Genomic DNA, 16,278 nt, shown 5'->3' on the forward strand with positions numbered 1-16,278 from the left:
GTCACCCATGGAGGCTCTGGCATTCCTCAACCCTGACAAAAAGTGAGCCCCCTCCCTTTTTCCCTACGGGCTTCAGCAGGACGAAGCAAGAAATGCTGAGGAGTGTAGTACGACAGTGGGCGAGGGAGGAAGTAGCTAACTTCTCCTCCTTGGATTTAAATAGACATATGGACCTATCTTACCTCAGCAGCCTCCTGGCCTCCTCTTGGGTTATCACCGCGTCGGTCACCGCTCGCCCACATTTCAGCGGGGTGCACCCTTCGGAGAGAAAAACACAAGAAAACAATGCGATAAACAATTATTAAATCAAGTAAAGCGCGGCGCGTGCAGCAGGTCGACGATACAAAAATAACCATTTGTCTCACTGTGGAGGGGGGGCGGAAAAAAAAGCCCCCCCTCCCACTATGGAACGTGCAGCCGCTTTATCAGCAATTACAAAGGCCAGGGGTGGCGCCACTTATCTCAGTAGCGCTCTTGCATTCACTTTACGATATTGTTTTTCCTGGCAGCTCTTGGAAGCTTACATATTTTTAGACAGGGGACGTGGGCGGCTAATATTGCGTTTCGGCGTCCACAAAAAAAATAATTAAATAAAATAACGCTAAATGGCATTAACCCCTTCCCGGCCAGGTGTTTGCAGCTGTGTGTGTGCGGGGAGCCCACCGCCGCTTAATAACCACCCAGAAGGCATGAAGGAAACGGCAAAATCTCATTAAATCAAAACAGCTGTAATTAATTTTGTGCCGACGCGAGGTGCTTGGCGGGTCTTGCCAAGAATGTTTTCCCGGCGGAGGGGTCTCGAGGGGCTGCGGTGCTAGATAATGCATGACACGACTGCCTCGCTGTCAGGACCCCGCCGGCCCTCAGGCGGTTGCGACACCATGGCGGGATCGGCGTCAGAAGAAGCTTCTGCAGCCTGACAACTCTGTCCTCGAAGCTCTGATCACGGGCAGATAAAAGAGACGCACGTCTGCCCCTTGCCACCTGCTGAGCAGAGCTGGCTTGGCGCAGTGTTTGCTAGGAGTCTCCTCCATCCCCTGCGCCACTTACATCTTGGTTGCGCCATAAGTCCTCTGCTCATATTTCAGTACTAGGGCGGTCAGCCATTCAGTGCACTAGGAAAGCTGGGTAACGACCCCCGTAGGTGATATAAAGCTTTCCCACTGCGTCTTTGTTTTGCGATACACTTTCTGCTCCTATTACATAACTAGAAGCATCTATCATTCGGAGCTCTGGAAAAGCTGGGTGACTTCCTTCTGGTTGCCAGCTTTCCAGAGCTCCCTAGTTATGTCAGACATCCGCCGTGTCACTCAGAGCTCTAGGAAAGCTGGGTGCCGTCCCTGCCGTAGCTGCTGAGTGTGCGTAATGATCGACACCCATCTTTTCCAAACTGTGATATACGCCCCGCTCAGATTACATAACTGGATAACTAGGAAGATCGGACATTCAGATCTTTAGGAAAGCTGGGTGACATCTGCAGGTTTTCTACTGGTTGTCACCCACCATCCCGATGCTCCTGACTGGTAAGCTTCCCTAGTTCCAATCCTACTGAATTAGGGCTCAGGTACGCGACCGTTGTTGTTTTGCGGTCCGTTTTTCACGGATCCCTTGTTCCGTATCGGAGTTTTTTTTTTCTCCGATTTAAGTCCTCTTCTGTTATGGCACAAAACATATCCGTACGCGATCCGTTTTTTGCGGATCGGAAACGGAAACAGTAAATTATTAATCACCAAACACATGAGCAATATCGGCTGGGCATAGCATTTTTACAGTATGGATCCGCAAAATACGGATGACATACGGATGTGTTCCGTATTTTTTGTGGACCAATTGACTTGAATGGGGCCCCGGACCGTGATTTGCGGACAATTATAGGACATGCACTACTTATTTGCGGAACGGAAATACGGAAACGGAATGCACACGGAGTACCTTTTGTTGCTTTTGAAGCCCCTTTGAGGTGAAAGGTACCGCAAAGAAAAAAAACGGAACGGAGGCGGAAAGAAAATACGTTTGTATGCACGAGCCCTTATATAGATAGACAGATCTGTCATTCTGGGCAGTAGGAAAGCTGGGTGGCATCCCCTGCAGAACCTCCAGTGCGCTCACACTGGTTGTCAGCCAGCTTTCCCAGGTGCCAGAGCCTCCATAGTAATGCCATATACAATAGCACTATATAACGGGGGGGGCGATCAGCTATTCAGTGCACTAGGAAAGCTGAGTGAATTCCCTTGCAGGAAATGTAATATTTCCCAACTCCTAACAGGGTAGCCTCCCACTTATATAATAGAATCCCAATTCCTATGACATATCTAGGCAGCTTTGCCATTCGGGGCACTGGGAAAGCTGGGCGGCATCCCTGGCAGAATCTATATTCTATAGGAGTTACAGAAACGGCCAAACAAAGCTCTAAACCGCAAGCTTCACGTGATAAGATTGTGCCTCAATACGGCCGCCACTAGGGGGAGCTCATGGCTTACAGATTTATCTCCCATTGAACTCAATAATACATCTGTATATGATGAGCTCCCTCTAGTGGTGACTGCCGGCAGCCAGGATTTTATCGTTTACTACAGCAGAGGAAGGCGAGCGCCCCTGCCGATTCATTCTGTTTGTTCCTCAGATGTCCCGTCAGCTCGCATTATTAACCACTGTTTTCTTTCTAAAAATAACAGGCTGTCGCCTCCACTCATTAATCTCACCAGGTCCTGACTAATAATATTACGAAGCGCAGCGATACAATCCCAATGAACCCGACACAGAAAAATACACGGCAATAACACTCGCATGACAAAGCAGATCTGTCACGCGGCCGGCGAGGAGCCAGGAAATATCTGCCGCTGCTCCTAATCACATTTACTTTTAATATCCACCATCTGGAGGACAAAAATAAAAATGAGATATTTTCGGAGCTCCCTATTGTACCATGTCTAAGTAAAGGTGCAATGATGGAGAAACGGAAGACACAATGCAGCGTGCCGGCGAGCTGCCCCTGTATTTAAAGGGACAGCAACATCACTGGAACAATCCAAATACATCCCAAAGTTGGATTTTAACCCATAAATTCCTTTGTGTAATCTCAGATAAGTGGCCAGATGCGAGTGACACATCTCCATCCAGCACAGGAGTTAATAGAGCGGAATCAGTGGTACAGAAAGCTGTAGGGCCATACATGACGTCTCTCTATGACCACTGTAAATGGCATACTCAGCCCTGAACACCAATTTACACAGAAGAGTCTACTTACATTACTTATCCTGTACTGTTCCTGTATTATACTCCAGAGCTGCACTCACTATTCTGCTGGTGCAGTCACTGTGTACATACATTACATATCCTGTACTGATCCTGAGTTACATCCTGTATTATACTCCAGAGCTGCACTCACTATTCTGCTGGTGCAGTCACTGTGTACATACATTACATTACTGATCCTGTGCTGATCCTGAGTTACATCCTGTATTATACTCCAGAGCTGCACTCACTATTCTGCTGGTGCAGTCACTGTGTACATACATTACATTATTTATCCTGTGCTGATCCTGAGTTACATCCTGTATTATACTCCGGAGCTGCACTCACTATTCTGCTGGTGCAGTCACTGTGTACATACATTACATTACTTATCCTGTACTGATCCTGAGTTACATCCTGTATTATTCTCCAGAGCTGCACTCACTATTCTGCTGGTGCAGTCACTGTGTACATACATTACATTACTTATCCTGTACTGATCCTGAGTTACATCCTGTATTATACTCCAGAGCTGCACTCACTATTCTGCTGGTGCAGTCACTGTGTACATACATTACATTACTTATTCTGTACTGATCCTGAGTTACATGCTGTATTATACTCCAGAGCTGTACTCACTATTCTGCTGGTGCAGTCACTGTGTACATACATTACATTACTGATCCTGTGCTGATCCTGAGTTACATCCTGTATTATACTCCAGAGCTGCACTCACTATTCTGCTGGTGCAGTCACTGTGTACATACATTACATTATTTATCCTGTGCTGATCCTGAGTTACATCCTGTATTATACTCCGGAGCTGCACTCACTATTCTGCTGGTGCAGTCACTGTGTACATACATTACATTACTTATCCTGTGCTGATCCTGAGTTACATCCTGTATTATACTCCAGAGCTGCACTCACTATTCTGCTGGTGCAGTCACTGTGTACATACATTACTTATCCTGTACTGATCCTGAGTTACATCCTGTATTATACTCCAGAGCTGCACTCGCTATTCTGCTGGTGCAGTCACTGTGTACATACATTACATTACTTATCCTGTACTGATCCTGAGTTACATCATGTATTATACTCCAGAGCTGCACTCACTATTCTGCTGGTCGAGTGATTGTGTACACACATTACATTACTTATCCTGTACTGATCCTGAGTTACATCCTGTATTATACTTCAGAGCTGCACTCACTATTCTGCTGGTGGAGTCACTGTGTACATACATTACTTATCCTGTACTGATCCTGAGTTACATCCTGTATTATACTCCAGAGCTGCACTCACTATTCTGCTGGTGAAGTCACTGTGTACATACATTACATTACTTATCCTGTACTGATCCTGAGTTACATCCTGTATTATACTCCAGAGCTGCACTCACTATTCTGCTGGTGGAGTCACTGTGTGCATATATTTCATTGCTTATCCTGTACTGAGTTCAAATGGTCCCCTCAGCAATAATACTGGATTATTTGGGGACCCCAGCAGCTGTCATTGAGATCCTAAATGGCATGTACATCTGCAATCCCCCCTCCATTTGTCTCTTTCCTACTGCCCTGTCTATGTGTCAGTGTCTACTGCGGTTCTAGCATTCTATTTCTGATCTAAGAAGCTTTGGATGGATGTGACTGGTGATTATTTATCAGTACGCAGCGCAGCATCTGTATCTCCAGAGCTCAGTGTTATCGACACAAATTGCCGCTGTCACATCAGAAGGCAGGAAATTTTAGTGCTGTGGCATTTCCCTCGGAGAACAAACCGTTTCTCTCTTGTTCTGCATTCAGCGGCTTCTGAGTGTGAATTGTTAGCAGCCGCCAGCAGACGCAGCGCCGCAGAGATGCCAAATAATGACAGTTTATCACAATGCGCTGGTAAGGACTGCGGAGCGCTCCACTGCACCTGTACTGGTGGTGCATGAGCTCCCCCTTGTGGAGGAAGTGCTTTATAGCAATGCAGAAATCTGTCACCAGGACGCGGTTCAGCTAAGATCATTTAGAGCTCATGCACACAGCCGTAGCTTTGATGCGGATCGGAAGTGGACCCTCATCCGTAAGTCTGTTCTGCGGCCCCACAAAGAATAGAACAAGTCCTTTTCTTGTCTGTTTTGCAGACATTTCTGCTGGAGAAAATAAAAAAAAACATGGCGGCAAGCAATCGGCCTAGATTGGCGGACAGCAAAAACGGATACAATCGTGTGCAAGAGCCTTTATACAGAAGAATTGCTGGAAGACCGTGCCTTTACCACTGTGCAATTCTCAGTCTTTGACACTCCACAGGTCTATGCTGAAACACTCTGTGCTGCTGGGGGGGGCCCTGCTCTTTCTACTTTGTAACTATCCTTTCATCTCTCTTTCCCTCTCAACAGTCACATGCAGGCCTGTCCTCACTAACATCCCAGGTCAGCTCACTCCTCTCCTGAAGCACTCTGTGCTTCTGAGGACCCTGCTCCGTCCACTATGTAAGGGCTTATGCACCCCGCCGCATGCATCACGGATGCGGACCCGATCACTTGAATAAGTCAGCAATCTGGGAGATGTGGTGCGGAACGGAAGCCCATGGAAACACTATGGAGTGCTTCCATGGGTTTTCTGTCCGTGCCTCCGCACCGCAAAAAAGTAATGCATGCACGGACCATCGGATGCGTATCGCGGACCCCATTCAAGTAAATGGGTCTGCGTTTAGCATGCAGCGGCCCTACGGTCGTCACCCGTGCATTGCGGACCGCAATTTGCCCGATGTGCATGAGCCCTAACTCTCAATCTGTGACCTCGTAAAAAAAAAAGATCCATCCTCTCCTGAAATACTCTGTGCTGCTGAGGCCCCTGCTCCTTCTGCTATGTAACATCAGCACACATCCTCCCTGAAATACTCTGCACTGCTGACGACTCTGCTCCTTCTGCTATGCAACATCAGCACACTTCCCTCCTGAAATGCTCTGTGCTGCTGAGGACCCTGCTCCTTCCACTATGTAACTCTCAGTCTGTGACCTCCTAAAAGATCAGTAGCATCCTCTCCTGAAATACTCTGTGCTGCTGAGGACCCTGCTCCTTCTGCTATGTAACATCAGCACATGTCCTTCCTGAAATACTCTGCACTGCTGAGGACCAGCTCCTTCTGCTATGTAAGACCTCTTACACACGACCCAGGGCTCCAGACTAAAAAAAAATATCAAGGAGCCATTGGCTCCTAACCTGAAAAATTTAGTCGCCAAATTTAAAATACATATAATTACGGTATAACAAAAAAAAAAACACACACGTCTTACCTAGGGTTGTCACGATACCAAAATTTTGACTTGATTTCGATACCATAAAAAAGTATTGTGATAGTCGATACCACGTGAAAAAAATAAAACACCAAAAAAGCCGCGTGCATTCCGCATTTTATGGAACGTCTGGACCATAATACAACAGTCCTAAACTAATTAAGGTGACAAAAAAATGGCAAATTGCACTTTTTTTTATTTATTTTTTCTGTTACGGCATTCACCGCATAGGAGATATTTTTAAATATTTTAATAGTTCACACTTTTTCGGGCGTGGCGATATGTAATTTTTTTTATTGTTTATATACACTGCTCAAAAAAATAAAGGGAACACTTAAACAACACAATGTAACTCCAAGTCAATCACACTTCTGTGAAATCAAACTGTCCACTTAGGAAGCAACACTGAGTGACAATCAATTTCACATGCTGTTGTGCAAATGGGATAGACAACAGGTGGAAATTATAGGCAATTAGCAAGACACCCCCAATAAAGGAGTGGTTCTGCAGGTGGTGACCACAGACCATTTCTCATTCCTATGCTTCCTGGCTGATGTTTTGGTCACTTTTGAATGCTGGCGGTGCTTTCACTCTAGTGGTAGCATGAGACGGAGTCTACAACCCACACAAGTGGCTCAGGTAGTGCAGCTTATCCAGGATGGCACATCAATGCGAGCTGTGGCAAGAAGGTTTGCTGTGTCTGTCAGCGTAGTGTCCAGAGCATGGAGGCGCTACCAGGAGACAGGCCAGTACATCAGGAGACGTGGAGGAGGCCGTAGGAGGGCAACAACCCAGCAGCAGGACCGCTACCTCCGCCTTTGTGCAAGGAGGAACAGGAGGAGCACTGCCAGAGCCCTGAAAAATGACCTCCAGCAGGCCACAAATGTGCATGTGTCTGCTCAAACGGTCAGAAACAGACTCCATGAGGGTGATATGAGGGCCCGACGTCCACAGGTGGGGGTTGTGCTTACAGCCCAACACCGTGCAGGACGTTTGGCATTTGCCAGAGAACACCAAGATTGGCAAATTCGCCACTGGCGCCCTGTGCTCTTCACAGATGAAAGCAGGTTCACACTGAGCACATGTGACAGATGTGACAGAGTCTGGAGACGCTGTGGAGAACGTTCTGCTGCCTGCAACATCCTCCAGCATGACCGGTTTGGCATTGGGTCAGTAATGGTGTGGGGTGGCATTTCTTTGGAGGGCCGCACAGCCCTCCATGTGCTCGCCAGAGGTAGCCTGACTGCCATTAGGTACCGAGATGAGATCCTCAGACCCCTTGTGAGACCATATGCTGGTGCGGTTGGCCCTGGGTTCCTCCTAATGCAAGACAATGCTAGACCTCATGTGGCTGGAGTGTGTCAGCAGTTCCTGCAAGACGAAGGCATTGATGCTATGGACTGGCCCGCCCGTTCCCCAGACCTGAATCCAATTGAGCACATCTGGGACATCATGTCTCGCTCTATCCACCAACGTCACGTTGCACCACAGACTGTCCAGGAGTTGGCAGATGCTTTAGTCCAGGTCTGGGAGGAGATCCCTCAGGAGACCGTCCGCCACCTCATCAGGAGCATGCACAGGCGTTGTAGGGAGGTCATACAGGCACGTGGAGGCCACACACACTACTGAGCCTCATTTTGACTTGTTTTAAGGACATTACATCAAAGTTGGATCAGCCTGTAGTGTGTTTTTCCACTTTGATTTTGAGGGTGACTCCAAATCCAGACCTCCATGGGTTGAAAAATTTGATTTCCATTATTTTTTTTTTGTGTGATTTTGTTGTCAGCACATTCAACTATGTAAAGAACAAAGTATTTCAGAAGAATATTTAATCAATTCAGATCTAGGATGTGTTATTTTTGTGTTCCCTTTATTTTTTTGAGCAGTGTATTTTATATGTAAAATTGGGCAAGGCGGTGATTTAAACGTAATATTTTGGTGTTGTTTTTTTTTAACTTTTTATTTAATAACTATTTCCCCCCTTAGGGGCTAGATCCTGGGATCTTCATCCCTTGTCCTATTCACCCGGATAGAGCTCTGTTAGGGTGAATAGGACCTCACACTCTCCCTGCTGATCTGTGCTCTGTGCACACAGCATCAGGGATGTTACTATGGCAGCCAGGGCTTAAGTAGTGTCCTGGCTGCCATGGTAACCGATCGGAGCCCCAGGATTACACTGCTGAGGCTCCGATCGGAACTGCCACTGCCACCAATGATAATACTTGGGGGATGTAGGGTTGGGGCGCACTGCACCACCAATGATAATACTTTGGGGGGGGGGGGTTGGGGCGGCACCTGAGGGGTTAATAGCGGCAGATCGCAGCGAGCAGTCATACAGGCTGGGTGCCGGGTATGGGATATGTCCGGCACCCGCAGCCTGCGTTTGTATTAAGCATAAATGATATTCATTGGTGGCGCAGTGGCCATAGCCCCTCCTCCCTGCTTTCAGCCCATTGGTGGCAGCGGTACAGGGGGGGGGGACTGCCTCCTTCTCCCCTGTGCTGTTGAGAAGAACATGGCACGCGGTGACAGCAGCGCGTCCCATGTCAGTTTGTGAAAGCGGCAGAGCAGCGGTGGGCCTAGGCGCAAATGGCGACAAGACTACAAAGTCTTGTCGCCATTTAGCAAAAAAACGGAACGAAACGGACACGTGAAGAAAAAATACGTTTGTGTGCATGAGGCCTAAGGGCTCATTCACACGAACGTGTGAAGCCCGTGCCCGTGCTGTGGACCGCAAATTGCGGTCTGGAATGCATGAGCACAATCCGTGGCCCAGCTGCATGGGGATCGTGGATCCATTTACTTGAATGGGGCCGCGATCCTTCCGTTCCACAAAAAGATAGAGCAAGTTTTATCTTTTTGCGGTACGGAAGCACGGAACGAAACCCCAGAAAGCACTCTGTAGTGCAGACCCATTGAAATGAATGGGTCCGCATCCGTGATGCGGAATGGCCATGGAACGGTGCCCGTGTATTGCGGATCCGCAAACACGGTCTGCAATACGGCAACAGGGATCACAAGTCCTACAAGAGCAACACACTGTTCTAAAATACTCTGTGCTGCTGGGTGACCATGCCTTTCACTGTGTAACATCAGCACAGTCCCATTCTGAAATACTCTGCGCTGCTGAGGACCCTGCTCCTTCCACTATATAACTCTCAATTTGCAAACATCAAGATCAGCACAATCCTCTACTGAAATACTCTGTGCTGCTGAGAGACACTGCCCCTTCCATTATGTAAGCTCCATTTTGGAAACCCCCACAAGGTCTGTGACCTCCTACAAGACCATCACACCCTCCTGAAACACTCTGTGCTGCTCAGAGACACTGCCCCATCCACTATACATCAGCACACTCCTCTGCAGAAATACTCTGTGCTGCTCAGAGACACTGCCCCTTCCATTATGTAACATCAGCACACTACTCTGCTGAAATACTCTGTGCGGCAAAGAGACACTGCCCCTTCCATTACGTAACATCAGCACACTACTCTGCTGAAATACTCTGTGCTGCTCGGAGACACTGCCCCTTCCATTATGTAACATCAGCACACTACTCTGCTGAAATACTCTGGGCTGCTGGAAATCCTGCTCCTTCCATCACGTGGCTCTCAGTCTGTGCCCTCCTCACATAAGTGACCCAGTAACTACCCTCCAGAAGACCGCTATGCTCCTGCCACCATGTGCCTGTCAGTCTCCTCCTGACATTATAACACTGCCCCTGTTACCATCTGCTCTGCTAATGGCAGATTAAAGTGCGTTCACTAAAGGGCGTTCCTGGACGCACTGTTATCTGTTATGTGGCGGCGTTATTCCATCGGAAATGCCTCCACCAATTCATCGATGCATGTGGTTTTGCAAAACACAAAAGACCCCTTTGGCTTTTGTTTGCTAAACATAACCACTCCCACCTTAGTGCTAGAATGAGGGTGTGTTGCAATACCTTACCGAGCCACAGGTGAGGGGTGGCGCTGTTTCATTAAATAGCAGAAAACACTGCTGCGATGGGCACTGGCTGCAGAGGTGGGACCAGGACCTATAGCACATTCTTATCTCATATCAATATATAAAAATTATGGGTGTCAGGATATGGCGGCATAGAGCAATTTTTTATTTTTTATTGTTTTTAATTTTAAAAAGTTAGTAAAACACCAAGAAGATATACCGGTAAATAAAGCTATCATGTCATAGGGAAAACAAAAAACATTAGCGGAACTGCTGTTTCCAGGATCCATGTTTCGATGGCCTATCCTCAGGCACCCCCTGCCGATCAGCTGTTTGAAGGAACTGCGTCCTCTTTCTAGGCCAGTGACGTCCCAATTGAAGTGAATGGACCTGAGCTGCAATACCAAGCATGGCCACAATACAATGGACAGCGCTGTGCACGGTCCCCTGTGAGGGGGCCGTGGCGCTCACTGCCTCTTCAAACAGCTGATTGGCTGGTGCTGATCAGACACTGGTGGTCTGCGCTGACAATATTAAAATCCCGCACAGTCCTTGCTATGACTATGACAACGGACAATAAAAAGGTTATGGGGAGGAAAATTTTCTTGATACTAAAGGGGTTAATGGCACTAGATTGGGGGCGGTGGACGAGCCGAGGGTCACTAGGGGGCGGTCGATCACCAGATGGCGGGGTCCCATGTCCCCCGTTCTCCCCCAGCTGCATGAGTGCGACCGGGAGGAGTGGCGGTCCAGCATTGAAAATCTGGGAGCTCCGGAGACAGTGGGCGCAGACCAGCTGTTTGGATGGTCTGAGCATGCACCATCAGCATCCCGAACCTGGAAAACCCCTTTAAATTGGCAGACATATGCATTTCAGCTCCCGAAACAAACCAGACAAGTTGGGTTCTCGCCCGCAGCACATACCGTCCCGTGTGGACCTACCCTAGGGAGATAGTGGGGTGCAACAATCAACTGATTTTGTCATTATGTTCTATAGGGGCACAACAAGCTTGCTGACTGTTTCCTATAAAAAAAGGAACAGTATTATGAATGCAGCTCTGGAGTATAAAACTCCCCAATATGAAGCAGAGAAGAGGGCTGCATCATCTGAACAGCTGTCTGGCTCTCCGGGGGTCTCAGGAGCGGATCGCTGCTTTTTCTTCCATAGTCAATGTAGCCGAGCAGCAGTACCAGGCACCGATGTACTGTAGTGCCTAGAATAACTATAAGGGGGCCACCGGGCCCTAAGCAAGACCTGTGCCCCCTTCTTCTGACGATCTGTGGGATCGGACTCCCACAGATCACACAGTATTCCTGGAATACCCTTTTAATGCCAGTGATAAATGGGCTGCACTGTGTATACAGTCATGTCCCTCCGGAGCTGAAATCTCCAGGTTCCTTAAAAAAAAAAAAAAAAGCCTGAGGTGGGTGAACAAAGCAAACACGAGGAGAACAAAAAACATTTTTACTTCCATTCAACTAGTCCGCGGCAAAGCTCAGAGACTGAGGGTTTCCCTTCATGTGGTAAACCTGCTGCCGGGGAAGCGCTTCTAAAAGAAAGATGGATGCCGGCGACATGAAAGAGAAATACAGAGGCCGAGAGCTGCAGCAGAACGGGAGCTTAAAGGGCACTTCCATGCATGATCCAGAAAGTCACTTCCATCTGCCTCTAGGAAAGCTGAGCAACCACCAGTTACAACTCATCCAGCTTTCCCACACTCCCGATTCCTGGGAAAGCTGAGCGACCACCAGTTACAACTCATCCAGCTTTCCCACACTCCTGATTCCTAGGAAAGCTGAGCGACCACCAGTTACAACTCATCCAGCTTTCCCACACTCCTGATTCCTAGGAAAGCTGAGCGACCACCAGTTACAACTCATCCAGCTTTCCCACACTCCTGATTCCTAGGAAAGCTGAGCGACCACCAGTTACAACTCATCCAGCTTTCCCACACTCCTGATTCCTGGGAAAGCTGAGCGACCACCAGTTACAACTCATCCAGCTTTCCCACACTCCTGATTCCTAGGAAAGCTGAGCGACCACCAGTTACAACTCATCCAGCTTTCCCACACTCCTGATTCCTAGGAAAGCTGAGCGACCACCAGTTACAACTCATCCAGCTTTCCCACACTCCTGATTCCTGGGAAAAGCTGGGTGACAACCATTAGAGTTCCTGCAGTGGTTGTCACCTAAATGCCAAACCGGACGAACTAAGCATTGCTGCATCCCCTGACCAAGGTGCTGTTCAGGAGCGCGTGAAAGCTGGGTCACCTAGAAAGAAAATGAATATTATGCTTTCTGTGGACTTGTATAAGGATGATGGGTGTTATACCTGCGTAGAATCCCTGCCCGGTAGCAAGCCACTTTTAGACAGTGCAGCAGCCGGGATTTGGTGTCACACGCTGGAGGGCACCTAATTTCCTGTAACCCCCCAATATGTGACGATGGCAGTGGCGCATCCATTCAATGCAGCATCTGTTACCTGCAGAGGAGGGGAGGGGGCACCGTACCAGTCTCTGCTGGGTAAACTCGTCACGTAGTGCTGGGTACGACGGTCCTGGGTTCCTCCTCTACATCTGTCGCTCATTAAGAGGTCTCCCAGGAGCCACACACATCAGTGACTGCTCCGCTCTAGTTCCTGATTGACAGAGTGGGCCTGCCGCACCCCAGCCAGTATCGGGAAGCGTGGGGGGGGGGGGGGGTATGGCGGTTTATACTCGCCAGGCAGACAACGCTCTCGCCTCGCAGGCTGTAAAATGTCATTAATCAGCTCCAAAAATTCTGCTAATCCAGAACGTGATGGATTAGCAGAAATTTATCTAATAGTCCGGAACTTCCCATGCAGGGGGGTCATCGAAAGTGCAGCAGGACTCGTTGGGTACAGTGCAAGCTTCGGAGCACCCGTAGCAGGACGGTACTAGGGCACTGGCCTATCAGCCCTGATGTGAACGCACAGACACGCTGGCACTGACATATCACAACTAGACACGCAACTTCCAATAATCCAGCAAGTTGCCCTGCCCTGAATATTCCGGACTATCGGAAATGTACTGTGCCAGGTGATAGCCGAGTGACAGCCCTTGTGTGAGCCGTGATGACTGCAGCAAGATGGGAGTGGCGGAGGAGGGCAGAGACAAACACCACAGCTGGACACATATCTATTCCCTGACAGCAAGCAGTGAATTTGTTAGAAACTTGTTTGAAGCAATGGCAAACACAGCTCTACCTAAAAGACCTCTGGACAGAACCCAGGAAGATCCTATAACGCTGCAGATGTGAGGCTGCGGTATAAAACACGGCTCTCGCACTGCACCACAGCACAGCAGGGGGCAGCAGAGTGCCGCGAGTTCCTGTAACCCTATACAAAATCGTGCACGCAGCTCTGGATGTGACTGGAGTATGACATGACGTAATGTCCTCTTTACCTGTAAACTGCTTGTGGTTGCCGTAATCCTGGGAGCAGGGCACCGCGTAGAATTTATGCTGAAGGGTCTCCTGCTGAGAAGCCAGGACCTCCATCACCTCTCCACCGGGGTAACCCCAAAAAAGGAAGATACCGGAAACGGCCACGATCACAGCAAAGACGCCCCACAGCAGAGGACTTCTCCATGACCTTCCAGATGTACGGCTCCTCTTAAAGCTGCAACAGTAACAAAATACAAGAAATTTAAAGGGGGAACCTCACCCCCCTCCCCCCCTTATCATTAGTTCCTCTCCTTTTTCACTGGAGCCATTGTATATGGCAGGCACCGTTATGGGGAAAATCTCTGTGCTTTCCACCATTCTGGGGGCACGGTCGGTGGCCGGCTCTGCTCTGGGGGCACGGTCGGTGGCCGGCTCTGCTCTGGGGGCACGGTCGGTGGCCGGCTCTGCTCTGGGGGCACGGTCGGTGGCCGGCTCTGCTCTGGGGGCACGGTCGGTGGCCGGCTCTGCTCTGGGGGCACGGTCGGTGGCCGGCACTGCTCTGGGGGCACGGTCGGTGGCCGGCACTGCTCTGGGGGCACGGTCGGTGGCCGGCACTGCTCTGGGGGCACGGTCGGTGGCCGGCTATGCTCTGGGGGCACGGTCGGTGGCCGGCACTGCTCTGGGGGCACGGTCGGTGGCCGGCACTGCTCTGGGGGCACGGTCGGTGGCCGGCACTGCTCTGGGGGCACGGTCGGTGGCCGGCACTGCTCTGGGGGCACGGTCGGTGGCCGGCACTGCTCTGGGGGCACGGTCGGTGGCCGGCACTGCTCTGGGGGCACGGTCGGTGGCCGGCACTGCTCTGGGGGCACGGTCGGTGGCCGGCACTGCTCTGGGGGCACGGTCGGTGGCCGGCACTGCTCTGGGGGCACGGTCGGTGGCCGGCACTGCTCTGGGGGCACGGTCGGTGGCCGGCACTGCTCTGGGGGCACGGTCGGTGGCCGGCACTGCTCTGGGGGCACGGTCGGTGGCCGGCACTGCTCTGGGGGCACGGTCGGTGGCCGGCACTGCTCTGGGGGCACGGTCGGTGGCCGGCACTGCTCTGGGGGCACGGTCGGTGGCCGGCACTGCTCTGGGGGCACGGTCGGTGGCCGGCACTGCTCTGGGGGCACGGTCGGTGGCCGGCACTGCTCTGGGGGCACGGTCGGTGGCCGGCACTGCTCTGGGGGCACGGTCGGTGGCCGGCACTGCTCTGGGGGCACGGTCGGTGGCCGGCACTGCTCTGGGGGCACGGTCGGTGGCCGGCACTGCTCTGGGGGCACGGTCGGTGGCCGGCACTGCTCTGGGGGCACGGTCGGTGGCAGGCACTGCTCTGGGGGCACGGTCGGTGGCAGGCACTGCTCTGGGGGCACGGTCGGTGGCCGGCTATGCTCTGGGGGCACGGTCGGTGGCCGGCTATGCTCTGGGGGCACGGTCGGTGGCCGGCTATGCTCTGGGGGCACGGTCGGTGGCCGGCTATGCTCTGGGGGCACGGTCGGTGGCCGGCTATGCTCTGGGGGCACGGTCGGTGGCCGGCTATGCTCTGGGGGCACGGTCGGTGGCCGGCTATGCTCTGGGGGCACGGTCGGTGGCCGGCTATGCTCTGGGGGCACGGTCGGTGGCCGGCTATGCTCTGGGGGCACGGTCGGTGGCCGGCTATGCTCTGGGGGCACGGTCGGTGGCCGGCTATGCTCTGGGGGCACGGTCGGTGGCCGGCTATGCTCTGGGGGCACGGTCGGTGGCCGGCTATGCTCTGGGGGCACGGTCGGTGGCCGGCACTGCTCTGGGGGCACGGTCGGTGGCCGGCACTGCTCTGGGGGCACGGTCGGTGGCCGGCACTGCTCTGGGGGCACGGTCGGTGGCCGGCACTGCTCTGGGGGCACGGTCGGTGGCCGGCACTGCTCTGGGGGCACGGTCGGTGGCCGGCACTGCTCTGGGGGCACGGTCGGTGGCCGGCACTGCTCTGGGGGCACGGTCGGTGGCCGGCACTGCTCTGGGGGCACGGTCGGTGGCCGGCACTGCTCTGGGGGCACGGTCGGTGGCCGGCACTGCTCTGGGGGCACGGTCGGTGGCTGGCACTGCTCTGGGGGCACCGTCGGTGGCCGGCTATGCTCTGGGGGCACAGTCGGTGGCCGGCTATGCTCTGGGGGCACCGTCGGTGGCTGGCACTGCTCTGGGGGCACCCTATATATTACCCCATAACAGTTTGCAGCCGCTCTAATATAACTGACTGTAATAGAGTTACCCTACTCACCTTTCTGCCCACATTCAGCTTGCCCACACTGGTTCCCATGCCCACAGACGATGCCTCCATTCACCATATGGTGACAGATGTGACTTCATCCCCTCCACACCCGGGCACCTCCCT

The 16,278-nt window shown here is 51.6% G+C and overlaps 1 protein-coding gene across 2 annotated transcripts in view; it reads right to left on the reverse strand.

The window, feature by feature from the left end:
• OGFOD3 (2-oxoglutarate and iron dependent oxygenase domain containing 3) overlaps positions 1 to 16,278 on the reverse strand; it is a 130,462-nt gene that overhangs the window by 114,029 nt on the left and 155 nt on the right. The window contains exons 1-3 of one of the 2 annotated variants that reach the window (XM_040437511.1): positions 16,165 to 16,272; positions 13,895 to 14,109; positions 183 to 258 (exon numbers count right to left, since the gene is read on the reverse strand). In XM_040437511.1, the coding sequence (XP_040293445.1) occupies positions 183 to 258; positions 13,895 to 14,109; positions 16,165 to 16,178 (305 nt within the window). In that variant the 5' untranslated portion in view covers positions 16,179 to 16,272. Of the gene's footprint in view, positions 1 to 182; positions 259 to 13,894; positions 14,110 to 16,164; positions 16,273 to 16,278 lie in introns of those variants that run through there. The other variant, XM_040437510.1, reaches the window with a different exon arrangement.

This window comes from Bufo bufo, chromosome 6 (genome assembly GCF_905171765.1).
Source record: "Bufo bufo chromosome 6, aBufBuf1.1, whole genome shotgun sequence".
NCBI classification, from domain to species: domain Eukaryota; kingdom Metazoa; phylum Chordata; class Amphibia; order Anura; family Bufonidae; genus Bufo; species Bufo bufo.